The following is a 13,046-nucleotide window of genomic DNA, read 5'->3' on the forward strand; positions in this document are numbered from 1 at the left end:
CATGAAGAATGGGCTAAGATACCCGTAGATCGCTGCAAGACACTTAAACATGAATCATAGCTTGACACAAAAGCTGTTATAACTGGAAAAGGATGTTGTACTAAGTACTAAGAATAAATGTCACTTGGGGGTTGAATAAAACTGATAATGATGTGAGCACAGAAAAGACATTTGTGGTTATTTCATTATAATTGTTATATTTGTCTGAGTGCCTCTTTGATTTAATTGTAAACAAGGTGACTGAAATGATCAAAATCAATGTCAAAATGGCCAAAACACTCAATTTCAGTGGAGGTTGAATAATTTTTCAACACAACTGTAGTTTCCACCTTGTCCTTGTAATTTAGGAACTTTACAATCGGCGGTCTAGAAAGGGGGAAAAAAGCTTGAGACGCAGACACTGTAGGAGTCCTTCAGCCACCCCTCGGGAAGGTTTCAGGTTGATGAATTTTGCTTTTCTCAGGGAAACACACTGTTTCACACTGAAAACACACTGGTCACAATACATTAAGACCTGATAATTGAGCCTCCTCTGCTGCCACTTTGCTTATTGATGTCACTGAGTGCGAGGCCATTTAGTCCAACTGCCAATGTGCATAGTATTGCCACACGTGCATATTACGTTCTGTGTGGTTTCATGATCAGCTGATGAACATTTGTTTTGGAGACATGCGCTGTATGGGCAGTTGCTACCAGCTTGAGCTGCACTATATGAAGAATTCTGGGCATATGCATCTAAAATTCACCCCTAATTTACTAAATTTAAGTTCATTTTTTTTGAAGTTATTGATTTATTTCTGAGATGTTAAATATAGCAGCCTAAGTTTCTACCGCAGGCTTTTAGAGACTTAAAGGTTTAGAGAGAACATCGGTTTATGTTCAGATCCGTTATTATTTGGAGTATATACGGTAATTAGAATCTCCAGTGCTGCTGGATAAGGAGCCTAAATACTCCGTTCACAGAGCAGAAAAGATGTTGGGAGTGATTGTCAAGCAGAGCAGTGAAGGTCCTTCTATGAGGAAGGCTAACTCTGTACTGATAAATATGCCCATTTGTCTGATGGCTTGGTTGTTCAGCGCTAGAAATGTGACCATACCTGCAGGCCCTTTAAAGTCTCATCAGCATTGTGGGTCTTGTAGTGTTCCTGACTTTTTACATGTTGTTCGTTCCTCAGCAAGACTGAATTTGACTGTTTACCAGTCTTTCAACAGGTAGCATCATTCATGCAAATAATGAAGGCAAATCACTATCCCTTCAGGTGTCTTATGTATAAAAATGTGTTTTGATCCACTTCTGCAACGTGCCTGACAAAGAAACTTGAGTTTTAACTGCTTGCTGCTTTGAGCTACACAGTTAATGGAATCAATTTTACTACCAAGTTTTTGTGCTAAAGAGAAACGTTATCCTACGATTGAATTTAATTCCAATCATTAGCTAACACCCCCTTTCCCACAATAAATCTTTACCTTTTCTCAAATAGATCATCAGGGGGGTCTGTGTGACTGATATTGTGAAACCCCTCCCACAGTGTGATGTCATGACCCTGGTCCCTGACAGCTTGCTTTTTTTTTTTTTTTTTCTTTTAAACAATGTTTTATTGAACAATAACACTTTGGAACAAGACCTATAACATATCTAAATGATCCAAGCATACAGTCTGTTATTACAACACATTTGAAGGACTTAAAATGTAAATATGTCCATTTAGTAAACTGTATACTCAGGAGGCAGCTCTTTAAGATTGCCTGCTTGGTTGTTAGAATATATAATCTTATGAAACAAAATAAAAGAAACACCCTCATATCCCTCCCCCCACCCACCTCCAATGCTCTTCTCCTGGGGTCCTGCCAGTAGGCCATTTCAAATAGAAATGAAAATAAAAACGAAGAAAAAAATGACTGCGAATGTCTTACAAAAAGACATCTCGGGGGGTAGCTTCAGGTGGCCCAAAGTGCCAGATAATTGCTCTATGCAGTTCCAGGAGGAGTATATCAAAGGTTCCACTAAGCGATGTATTTCTTCTTGTGTGAAGATAATTTTAATGATGGATTTCCATTTTTTGAAGAATTTTTTTTGCATTCTTTTCTTTATGTAACATTGTATCTGTTTTGTCCATCACGAAAAGATCAGTCATCTCATCTTTGACATCTTGAATCATTGGGGGCGTGAGATAAATCCACTTTTTAAGGATAGCTTTTTTTGCGGCTGCTAAGGCTACAAATAGAATCAGGAATTAGGAGAGGATAAGGAGATGGAGATTGTTTGTCATATGCATGAAACAGAAATAGTATGGGGTCACAGGTATGGTTACCACAACCTAATCTGAACAGGAAGCGAGAGAACTGCGTTCAAAAATGCACTATTTGGGCGCAGAATCACATGCAGTGTATCATGTCTGCGTTAGGTAATTTACACTTCGGGCATTCTGATTTATAATCAGACAGAGGGTGTGTGTAATGAATATTAAAGGCATACTTAGCATGGTATAGGAAGAGAAGATGGGATTCTCCCCATGCCTCACGAATTATAATTTGTCTAAAGGTGGCCAAACCCCCCAATATTTTAGCAGTTAGTTGGGGGTGAGTGAAGTATTTAGTCCACTTTTGCATGTTCAGGTGGCCTAATTTTTGGGCTTTGAGATTCTGAAGGCCTAGCTTGCTCTCTTTTAACCTTGTTGCATTGTTGGAAATAACAGCTGTTTCCAACTACCAAGCAAGCAGCCTCTCCCTCTGTGTATAGAACTCTCAGAAACAAACACTCCTCAGCTTTCACTTGCCAACAGTAAAGATGCTGCCGCCTGTGATGCATTTAAGAAAGAAAATCAGGTAATAATTTAGAAATGAATATTGAAAAAAATAAGCAATTTTATTCATTACATTATTTTTATTACAGTTCCTCTTAACTCATGGCTAATAGAATATTCTTCATCAAAAATATGCTTCTGGAAGACCATGGAAAAGCAGCTTAGTTTACCCCATTAGCAGCTTTAAAGAGAATCTGTACTCTAAAATTCTTACAATAAAAAGCATACCATTCTATTCATTATGTTCTCCTGGCCCCCTCTGTGCTGTTTCTGCCATTCATTCCCTGCTGCGATCCTGGCTTGTAATTGCCAGTTTAAGGCAGGGTTTACAAACAAAAGACATGGCTGCTAACCAGAGTGTGATAGGCGGAGAGGAGCTCAGTCTGTGACTCACACAGAGCCATGCAGGGGGTGTGGAGAGGGTGTGTATAGCTTCTATCCTATCACAAGCAGAACAGCACATTTTCCTGCCTGAGTGCTTGAGGCCGACAGAGCCGTCAGAGGAAAGAAGATTAGATTATATAACAGAGATAATACAGCCACTGTGCAACTAGAAAAGGCTGCAGTAAGACAGACCACATTAGAACAGGTATAGGAACTTATAGGATAGAAGAAATAAGGCTGAACATTTTGTTGCAGAGTCTCTTTAAGAGAGTTATCTCATTTGAGAGAAGTGCAGTGCTTTTGACCTCAGTCGGCAGAACTCGTCCTGCTGTAAATTTTTGGAATGCTTCAATGTCTTTCTGCTAGCAAAAAATAGACTGAAAGCAGAAGTCCTCTGTTATTGTCTCACACTGCCCCCTAGTGACAAGTGAGCATAGATACATATTACAGCAGTACTAGTTAGAAGCAAGGAAATGTAACAAATAAGATAAAAGTGCTACTCTTTTTAAACTGTCTGCTAAAGGGTTAAATGTGTTCACAGCTGGTGCATTTTTTTTTTAGTCTTTCTCTGTTAGGATGCATTCTCTATATGCATTAGACTATATTCTTTGCAGAATAATTCTTACTGCCCATACAATTCTATGGACCTGTTAACATCTCTGCTTTGTAACATCAGTTTTGCCTTACTGTGTCTTTACAGTAAGCAAGCTTTGCTCAGCATTCCTTTCAGAAAACAAATGTAGTTTGTGTGCAAGTTTGTTGAAGTTGTTGCAAGGTAGATAAACAAAATCCATTCATATATATTTTGTTTCATATGCTTAATACAGGTTCGACGGCAGCAGCAGGAGATAAAATCTATGCATCAACAACTTCCACAGCAGCAAAAAGTCTCTGGCTGGGGCACCGTTGGAAAATCTTCTGGCAATACAAAGTCTCTGCTTGAAATTCAACAGGAAGAAGCCAGACAAATGCAAAAGGTGCAGCAGCAGGTTGGACGCAGCAGGCCAGCAAACATCACTCTGCCCCCTGCACCTGTTGTTTCTGTGAGTACTGCTTTCAGGTCTTGCTAGGCTTTGAGAGCTTTTCATGACACGGTTTAGTATGTCTATGGCAGCATTATGTGTTTTTTATTTAAAGAGAATCTGTACTCTAATATTCTTACACTAAAAAGCATACCATTCTATTCCTTATTTTCTCCTGTGCCCCTCTGTGCTGTTTCTGCCACTCTCTGCTGCAATCCTGGCTTGTAATTAACAGTTTTAGGCAGTGTTTACAAACAAACTAACCAGCTTGTGATAGGCTCACATAAACAGTGTGTGAGTCATACAGAGTGTGCAGGGGGCCTGCAGAGGGTGTTTATCGCTTCTACCAATCACAAGCAGCCCTGCACATTCCACACATTCAAGCCTTAGCCCGACAGACACCACAGAGGAAAGGAGATAAGATTTATTACAGAGACAGTGCAATTAGAAAAGGCTGCAGTAAGCCAGAGCACATTAGAACAGGCATAGGAACTTATAGGATAGAAGAACTAAGGCTGAAAAATTTGTTACAGAGTCTCTTTAACCTATTTTGGTTCCTGGACGTAGAAACTACGTCCAGGAACCATGCGCGCTCCCGCGGCCGATCGCGCGCGCGTGCATGCGCACTCCCGGCCGCGGATTCGGTAGCCACGGAATCAATGTATCGGGCTATGGTGCCCGATCACTGATTCCTCTCCCCCGCTGAAAAAGCGACAGCTTCTCTCGGAAGCTGTGCTTTTTCTGGCCGTTGCCTCCCCCCTGCGTCACTCTAAGCGTGTGTTACGCTTAGAGTGACGTCATGTAAACAAACTCATGGCCGCCATCTTGTGGCCAAAAAGTAAAACTACAACAAAATGTAAAAATAATGGAAATCAACACACAATTACATAATAAAACTATAGTTTACATCCCACCCTCCCAAAAATACCCAAATAAAATGTTTAATATAAAAAAAAAAAATTACAATTAAAAAAAAGTGTAAATATTTACCTAAGGGTCTAAACTTTTTAAATATCAATGTAAAGATGAAATATTTCTATATTTTTTTTTTATTTTAAACTTGTAAATAGTGATAGATGCAAAACGGAAAAAATGCACCTTTATTTCCAAATAAAATATTGTCGCCATACATTGTGATAGGGACATAATTTTAACGGTGTAATAACCGGGACATATGGGCAAATACAATACGTGAGTTTTAATTATGGAGGCATGTATTATTTTAAAGGGACTCCGAGCAGTGCAGAAACTATGGAAAGATGCATATCATTTTAAAGCTCTCTTTCTCCTCTTTCCAATGATATATAAACCACCACCCTACGCCTTTTAGTTTTCGCTATTTCCGCGATGGAAATTGCTGCGACCGCGACTTAGATCGCGAAAATAGAGAAAACTAAAAGGCGTAGGGCGACGATTTAGGTGTCACCAGAAAGAGGAGAAAGAGAGCTTTAAAATGATATCCATCTTTCCATAGTTACATTGTATTACACAGGGCGACTTTTTCTGCAGAATGCAGCTGCTGACTTTGAGAAAAAGTCGCCCTCTGTAATACAATATAACTATGCAAAGATGGATATCATTTTAAAGCTCTCTTTCTCCTCTTTCTGGCGACACCTAAATCGTCGCTCTACGCCTTTTTAGTTTTCTCTATTTTTGCAAACGAAGTCTCGGCCGCGGCAATTTCGATCGCGAAAATAACGAAAACTAAAAGGCGTAGGGCGGTGGTTTATATATCATTGGAAAGAGGAGAAAGAGAGCTTTAAAATGATATGCATCTTTCCATAGTTTCTGCACTGCTCGGAGTCCCTTTAAAACTATAATGGCTGAAAACTGAGAAATAATGATTTTTTCAGTTTTTTCTTATTCTTCCTGTTAAAATGCATTTACAGTAAAGTGGCTCTTAGCAAAATGTACCCCCCAAAGAAAGCCTAATTGGTGGTGGAAAAAACAAGATATAGATCAGTTCATTGTGATAAGTAGTGATAAAGTTATAGGCTAATGAATGGGAGGTGAACATTTCTCAAGTGAAAACAACGGAACGCGAATGGGTTAAATTTGAAGAAGTAAAGGATTAGTATTTAAGTTTGAATACTACATTAAATATGTACAGTTTATTTGTGAGGTGCAAATGCCTCAGATCCCTGCAGGATTTATCATTTTACACCTGCATTGCAAAAATCAAGCACCTCCCCCCAGAAGATCTGCCAACCTTAGTCCACGCCTTCATCACATCCCGACTGGACTACTGCAATGCTCTCTACACTGGTCTTCCAAAAAAGGCCTTGTACCGTCTACAGTTGATACAGAATACTGCTGCCAGACTGCTAACCAACCAACCCCGTCACTGCCACATAACGCCAGTCCTGCACTCCCTTCACTGGCTACCTATAGAATGGAGGGTCCTATTCAAGATCGGCCTACTGACATTTAAATCCCTGAATAATCTAGGCCCTGGATACATGAAAGATATGTTGCAGCTACGTAGCAATCCCCGCATTCTCAGATCAACAGGTTCTAATAATCTAGTCATACCCAGAGTCCACCTGGAAACGTTTGGTCCCAGAGCCTTCTGTCATGCTGCCCCTACGTTTTGGAACTCCTTACCTCAACAGATCAGGACAGCTCCATCCCTGGACGTGTTTAAATCCAGACTGAAAACCCACCTGTTCAGTTTGGCATTTGCAGAAATATAACTTTTGTTGTGTTAATACTTCATCCTACTAATTACTGAATCTGAGAGAGCCTAAGCGCTTTGAGTCCTATGGGAGAAAAGCGCTATAGAAATGTTATGGTATTGTATTGTATTGTACACCTGTAGCAGAAATAATTTCTGCTTTCCTGCATTCTCCTATATGCAATAGAACACAATAGGCTTTGCAGACCAGTAGAAATCTCTACTAATCTCGAAGTAGTAATATCTGTAGACCAGTGAGTTGTCGCAGGGATATTTCACAGCTAGGAAGTCTCCATTGTGCCATTGCCCTGAAGCATTCGGAGATTGGCACAGAGTTCTTGTCAGTGTAAGCAGTCATTCCATACTGAGAGGAGCTAATGCAGCTGTCTTCTTATCCATGTGTGTAAACTTTTTTTTTAACCCAGTTTTGTTATTCCAAGCTTTTCAGGGTTAGACTATGGGACCTGTTCTGATCTTGTGTAAATACTCGAGCCAATGATCCCCATGTGAGTACCTTACCTTATCTACATTCTCCATGTGAATAAATCACAGGAGAAAAGAATTACAAGTAAAGACAAAAACAAACTTGTTACAAGCTAAACAATGCTGCATATTGTGGAACATGGTACCCCAAGATTACTGCATGCTCACATATATCTTGTTCTGTGCTACCAGTTTGGTAAGCACTACATGTTTTTACATGGCAAGGAGTCTTTTTATTATCATTTAGATTTTGATACACTTAGAGAATCTGAAGTGATATTTGATTCATTAAAAAAAATACATTGAAGTCTAAATTTGCCTCCTGCTCTGCTGGCTGCCGTTTGTCCGCTCTATACCGTTACGCTAAAAACCAACAAAACCTGTACTTCCTTTATTAAGATTGCCACGACCCCGGTATAACATCCAGGTCGCGGCCATTCCGTACGTGTGAACTTCTATGCGGCCTGCACGTGTGCCCCGCACATCATAGCTCGCAACCCAGCTCCTATGCCGATATGTGCACGGAGCTCAGGAGGGTTGTGCGCACACAAGGCTGACTGTAACTAGTAGCATGTCATGGGAGCGCACGAGAGGTGCGGGGGGAGGGGGTGAAGGCAGAAATAGCTGGGATTGACTGGAGAGGCAGAGCTATGGTAAAAGCTCTGCCTCTTCCTGGTAGCATAATCTGCGACCTGGTGGGTCATGTAAACTAATTTGCTGTTTTCTGGTGACAGGATTGCTCGTTATGCAGCAGGGAGGCTGCGAAACACTTAGCAGGTAACTGCTGAAGAGATCTGCAGCCTAAAAAGAGAAGAAAAAACAATTCGCTTCAGATTCTCTTTAAATGGTTCCCAAACCAAAGCTTGTGTGTAAACAGATACTTGCCTAAAGAGAGTTAAGCCTCAGGATACCATTTAGGCTTCCCTCAGCGTCCTGGGGTCCCGTTGCTGAGTGCGTACCTGTGGAAGATTGCCGGCAAGGTATATTCGGTTATCTTACCGGGTCGTGCTCCTCTTCCGGCACTGGAGCTGCCTGTGTACGAGCACCTCTGTGCTATTGCGCATGCGCAGCTATGCTCATGGCAGAAGTCTGTCTACTTCCTGCTTTCATGAAAGCAGACATTTTGTTAACATCCTGTGTTTATCAATTAGCTCTTTGTTGTGGCAGTCAGCTGACACAGCTGAGGGATCAAGTTACAACTTGTGCTTAGTCACAGATGAGGGGGAATTAGACAGGTTAAACTATCTTAATACATACATGGTGAATTTCTGTCCTGTGCAAGAGTTCAGGTCCACTTAAAGGAGCCCATTAACAGTGTAATATTTACCAAACGAACATATTTTCGGTGTGTTTATTCAGAACAAAAGTAAAGATCATATTTAATCGATACATAGCACTAGAGAATCCAAACTGTTTTCCATGGCAAAGCAAGTTGTGATCATAACTGTTAAAAAAAATCTGCTCCACCAATTGCCCAGTCCTTTCATAAAATGATTAATAATGTGATCTGTTTTCATACAGTACGATCTGAATAAAATGGTAATAAAATGATTGTTCTCTAAAAAATGATTGTACTGTTTATTGGCACCTTTAGTGGGTGAAATATGCACTGATGATTGTATTTAGGAGCACTTTCATGCAAACAGCTTACTGTCTCCATACGCAGTAATTCATTTCTTCTTTTACAGCCGCCCCAGAACATAACCAGTAGTGTTTCCAGCTCTGGAAGCTCTGTATGGGGAAGTCTGAACAACAATCTGAGCCCCCAGTGGTCATCGGATTCCATAAGCAGCATCTGGAATAGCCCAGAAAGCAAGAGCACTAGTGGTGGATTCTGGGATGACGTGGTGAAAGTTGTGGCACCTCCAAAAACCACCACCAATAAGAACAAGAACAATGCCAGGTATGGCCGAACCTTCCGCACTCATAAAGGCAGATTGGCCTCGATTCATCATTGTCTTTGAGATAACTTTTTCCAGTTTGTTAAATTACCGAATTCGAAGTTTATCGATTTCTAGTTGTATTCATCAAGGTTTTTCCGCATTCGGTGTGAATTCGTTAACATTTCGGTAACCATTCGGTAACGTGTCGATATTACCATTTTACAGTGGTAATTTAACACAAGGCCAAAAGATTCCAATGGAATTGTGGGTAAAAGGCAGTCCTTTGAACACTACGTAGCAAGATTCTGAATAGGGCTTAACACCTGGACCAGGATTCTAGAAGTTGCTTGGGACAATCCCACAATTTAGCCAGCTGCGGCTTGATAGGAGCCTTTTCTATAAAAATATAGTGCAGCTAACAAATTAGCTAACCCTGGCACTGCCTGTGTTCTCTTACAAGATGATTCAAGAGAAATGCAGATGTCCTGTTATAGCAAATAAATCTATTCTCTTGCAGATTGATATAGTTCTAGACCTTATTCTTGCCCTTCTGACTTCTGAGCCTTTGAATCACTCTCAGCTGATACATAACCACTTCAAATGGCTCCATCTTCTCTGTCAGCAATGATCTGACAGGAATAACGACAGAGCAGTGAAGGAGATAACTAATCCTAAATGTAACGCTAAACCACGCCCACTTTCTTTTTCATGAATTGCACTTTCTTCCGTTTTAGCGAACCATTACCGAATTGTTACCGAATCGTAAGCAAATGTTCGCTAACAGCTGCAGATAACTTTGATGAATCCTGAAATGAAGTTAACAAATTCGGTATTTTACCAAACTGTTGTGAACAAATTTGCTAAGTCTTGATGAATCGAGGCCAAAGTCTATGCTGGCACTACCCCTGATACAGTTGTGATATTTACTTCTTCATATTGATTCTTTTCAATTTTAATGTATTTGACTCTTATTGCGTTACACAGACAAATCACTTTACGGTGCTCTTTACATCACACCCTAAACATTCTCCTCTCTTTCATGATGTAGTGAGGAGAGACATTTTTCTGTTTCTATCTTCAAGTATTGAATCAGTTTAAAGAGGATTTAACCATTTCAGCCCGTGGGTATTTTTCACCTTATGGACTAGAGGAATTTTCACATTTCAGCGCTCCTCCCTTCCATTCACCAATAACTTTATCAGTTCTTATCACAACGAAATTATCTATACCTTGTTTTTCCAACACCAATTAGGCTTTCTTTGGATGGTACATTATGCTAAGAATTATTTTATTCTAAATGCATTATAATGGGAATAATGAGAAAAAAAATGAAAAATTATTTCTGTTTTCAGCCATTGTAGTTTTAAAATAATTCATGCAACCATAATTAAAATCCACACTTTTTATTTGGCCATTTGTCCCGGTTATTGCAACGTTAAAATTATATCCCTTGTACAATGTATGGTGACAATATTTGGAAATAAAGGTGCATTTTTTCAGTTTTACATCACTCACTAATTTTTAGCCCATAATTTAATAATATGCTCTCTTGACATACAGTTGGATGCGAAAGTTTGGGCAACCTTGTTAATTGTCATGATTTTCCTGTATAAATCATTGGTTGTTATGATAAAAAATGTTAATTAAATATATTATATAGGAGGCACACACAGTGATATTTGAGAAGTGAAATGAAGTTTATTGCATTTACAGAAAGTGTGCAGTAATTGTTTAAAGGGACTCTGTAACAAAAATGTCATTGTGTTTTCTACCATCCTACAGGTTCCTAAACCTATTATAATGTGCTCTGGCTTACTGCAGCACTTTCTACTATCACTATCTCTGTAATAAATCAGCTTATCTTTCCCCTGGCAGACTTGTTGGCCTGTGTCTGGAAGGCTGCCAACTCTTCAGTGTGATCTGCTACGCATGCCCCCACTGCAGGCCCCCTCTATGCACACTCCCCTGTGTGTGTGTGTTATTTACATAAGCCAGCTTTTCTCTGCTCTCTTATCTTTTACAAGCTGGATAAATCCTCTGTTCACATACTGATGAGTCACATACTGCAGAATTACAGACAACGGGGCAGAAACAATCAGCTTGTAACTCTTCAGTGAGCTGCAGGGGGAAAGAAACACACAAATGATCTCTTGAGATTCAAAAGGAAGGCTGTATACAGCCTGCTTGTGTATGGATGTATTTTCTATGTGTGGACATGCTGTACATCAACCTACTTCCTGTTTTGGTGGCCATTTTGTTTGTTTACAAACAAACTTTTTAAAACTGTTTTTGACTACTTTTAATGCGGCGGGGAGCGGCAAAATTGTGACAGAGGGGAATAGGAGATGTCCCCTAACACACTGGTATGTTTACTTTTGTGCGATTTTTAACAATACAGATTCTCTTTAAACAAAATTAGGCTGGTGCATACATTTGGGCACCACAAAAAAGAAATGAAATCAATATTTAGTAGATCCTCCTTTTGCAGAAATTACAGCTCTAAACGCTTCCTGTAGGTTCCAATGAGAGACTGGATTCTGGTTGAAGGTATTTTGGACCATTCCTCTTTACAAAACATCTCTAATTCATTAAGGTTTGATGGCTTCCGAGCATTGATGGCTCTCTTTAACTCACACCACAGATTTTCAATTATATTCAGGTCTGGGGCCTGAGATGGCCATTCCAGAACATTGTACTTGTTCCTCTGCATGAATGCCTTAGTGGATTTTGAGCAGTGTTTAGGATCATTGTCTTGTTGAAAGATCCAGCCCCGTTTCCCCTTTCTCTTTCTTGTTTCTTCTTTATGCCCACTCTCCACTAGATGTCTCCCTAGAGACTTTAACTGAGACTCCAATGCTTTTCAGTGAATCTTGACAGTTAGGAGCCACCGTAGCTGCAGGGGCGGATACGGCAGCGCCGTTGCCATGGCGACGGCGCGCCTGATCACGCCGATGACGCGGCCGCGTCCATTGCGGAAGTTCAGTATTTAAACAACGAGTAGATAGAAAGCAGTATCCCTGAGGTAGCTTCTGGCGCAACCGGTAGGATCTGGCTCCCCACGGCCCCATCTTTATCCCCAATACAAGGGTAAGCTCTGCTCAAATGTGCTAATTGCTTTCTTTATGTGGTGACTCCAAACCGACTTTCACACACTGCTGGTTATGGTCTAATACACGCGGTCATTCTTCTCTGTGGTTGTTTGGGGATACTCCTCATTTTGTCTTCTTGTTACTTCACTGGGTTTCCCTTTACACTCCTTGCCTTTTTTGATACTACCTCATTGTTTCAGTCCTTTCTGGACCTTGTTATTGGTGTTTTATATATTTATATTACATGGTTAACACACACATTGTAGTTTATATTATGTCTATGGAATGACCTTACATGAATCTTATTGCATGGCACTTTATGCATTTGTATTTTTGCACACTTCCTATACCAGCTGCGTATGTTACACTGTTATTATATCTGTGGCTCCCTGGATCGGTGGCTACGCTGATATATCTATTAAGCATTGGTTTATTCTTACCAATAAGTGGCTGTTTATTTGAACACGCCCTTGAATCAGCATGCAAACGATCCCGGGCTCCACCTTCATTGAGCGGATCTATGAATTTACTGTATTATATTTCAAGGGAACATGGATGGCAAGAGGCCAGGGGATCCTCTTTATTGTTGTTTTTAATTGTTTTTAACTATCATGTTGTTTGAATTAAATAATAAATACGAATCTATATCTTTGAGAACTATTGTGGCTTGAGTACTATTGTCGCTAGACACAAGGGGGACTACTTTT

The 13,046-nt window shown here is 40.1% G+C and overlaps 1 protein-coding gene across 11 annotated transcripts in view; it reads left to right on the forward strand.

The window, feature by feature from the left end:
* The window catches only part of GIGYF2 (GRB10 interacting GYF protein 2), a 237,301-nt gene that overhangs the window by 206,427 nt on the left and 17,828 nt on the right, over positions 1-13,046 (forward strand). For all 11 annotated transcript variants that reach the window (XM_068280676.1, XM_068280675.1, XM_068280681.1 and 8 more), the window contains 2 exons: positions 4,016-4,231; positions 9,056-9,270. In XM_068280676.1, the coding sequence (XP_068136777.1) occupies positions 4,016-4,231; positions 9,056-9,270 (431 nt within the window). The remainder of the gene's footprint in view (positions 1-4,015; positions 4,232-9,055; positions 9,271-13,046) is intronic.

The sequence above is a fragment of the Hyperolius riggenbachi genome, chromosome 4 (genome assembly GCF_040937935.1).
Source record: "Hyperolius riggenbachi isolate aHypRig1 chromosome 4, aHypRig1.pri, whole genome shotgun sequence".
NCBI lineage: Eukaryota > Metazoa > Chordata > Amphibia > Anura > Hyperoliidae > Hyperolius > Hyperolius riggenbachi.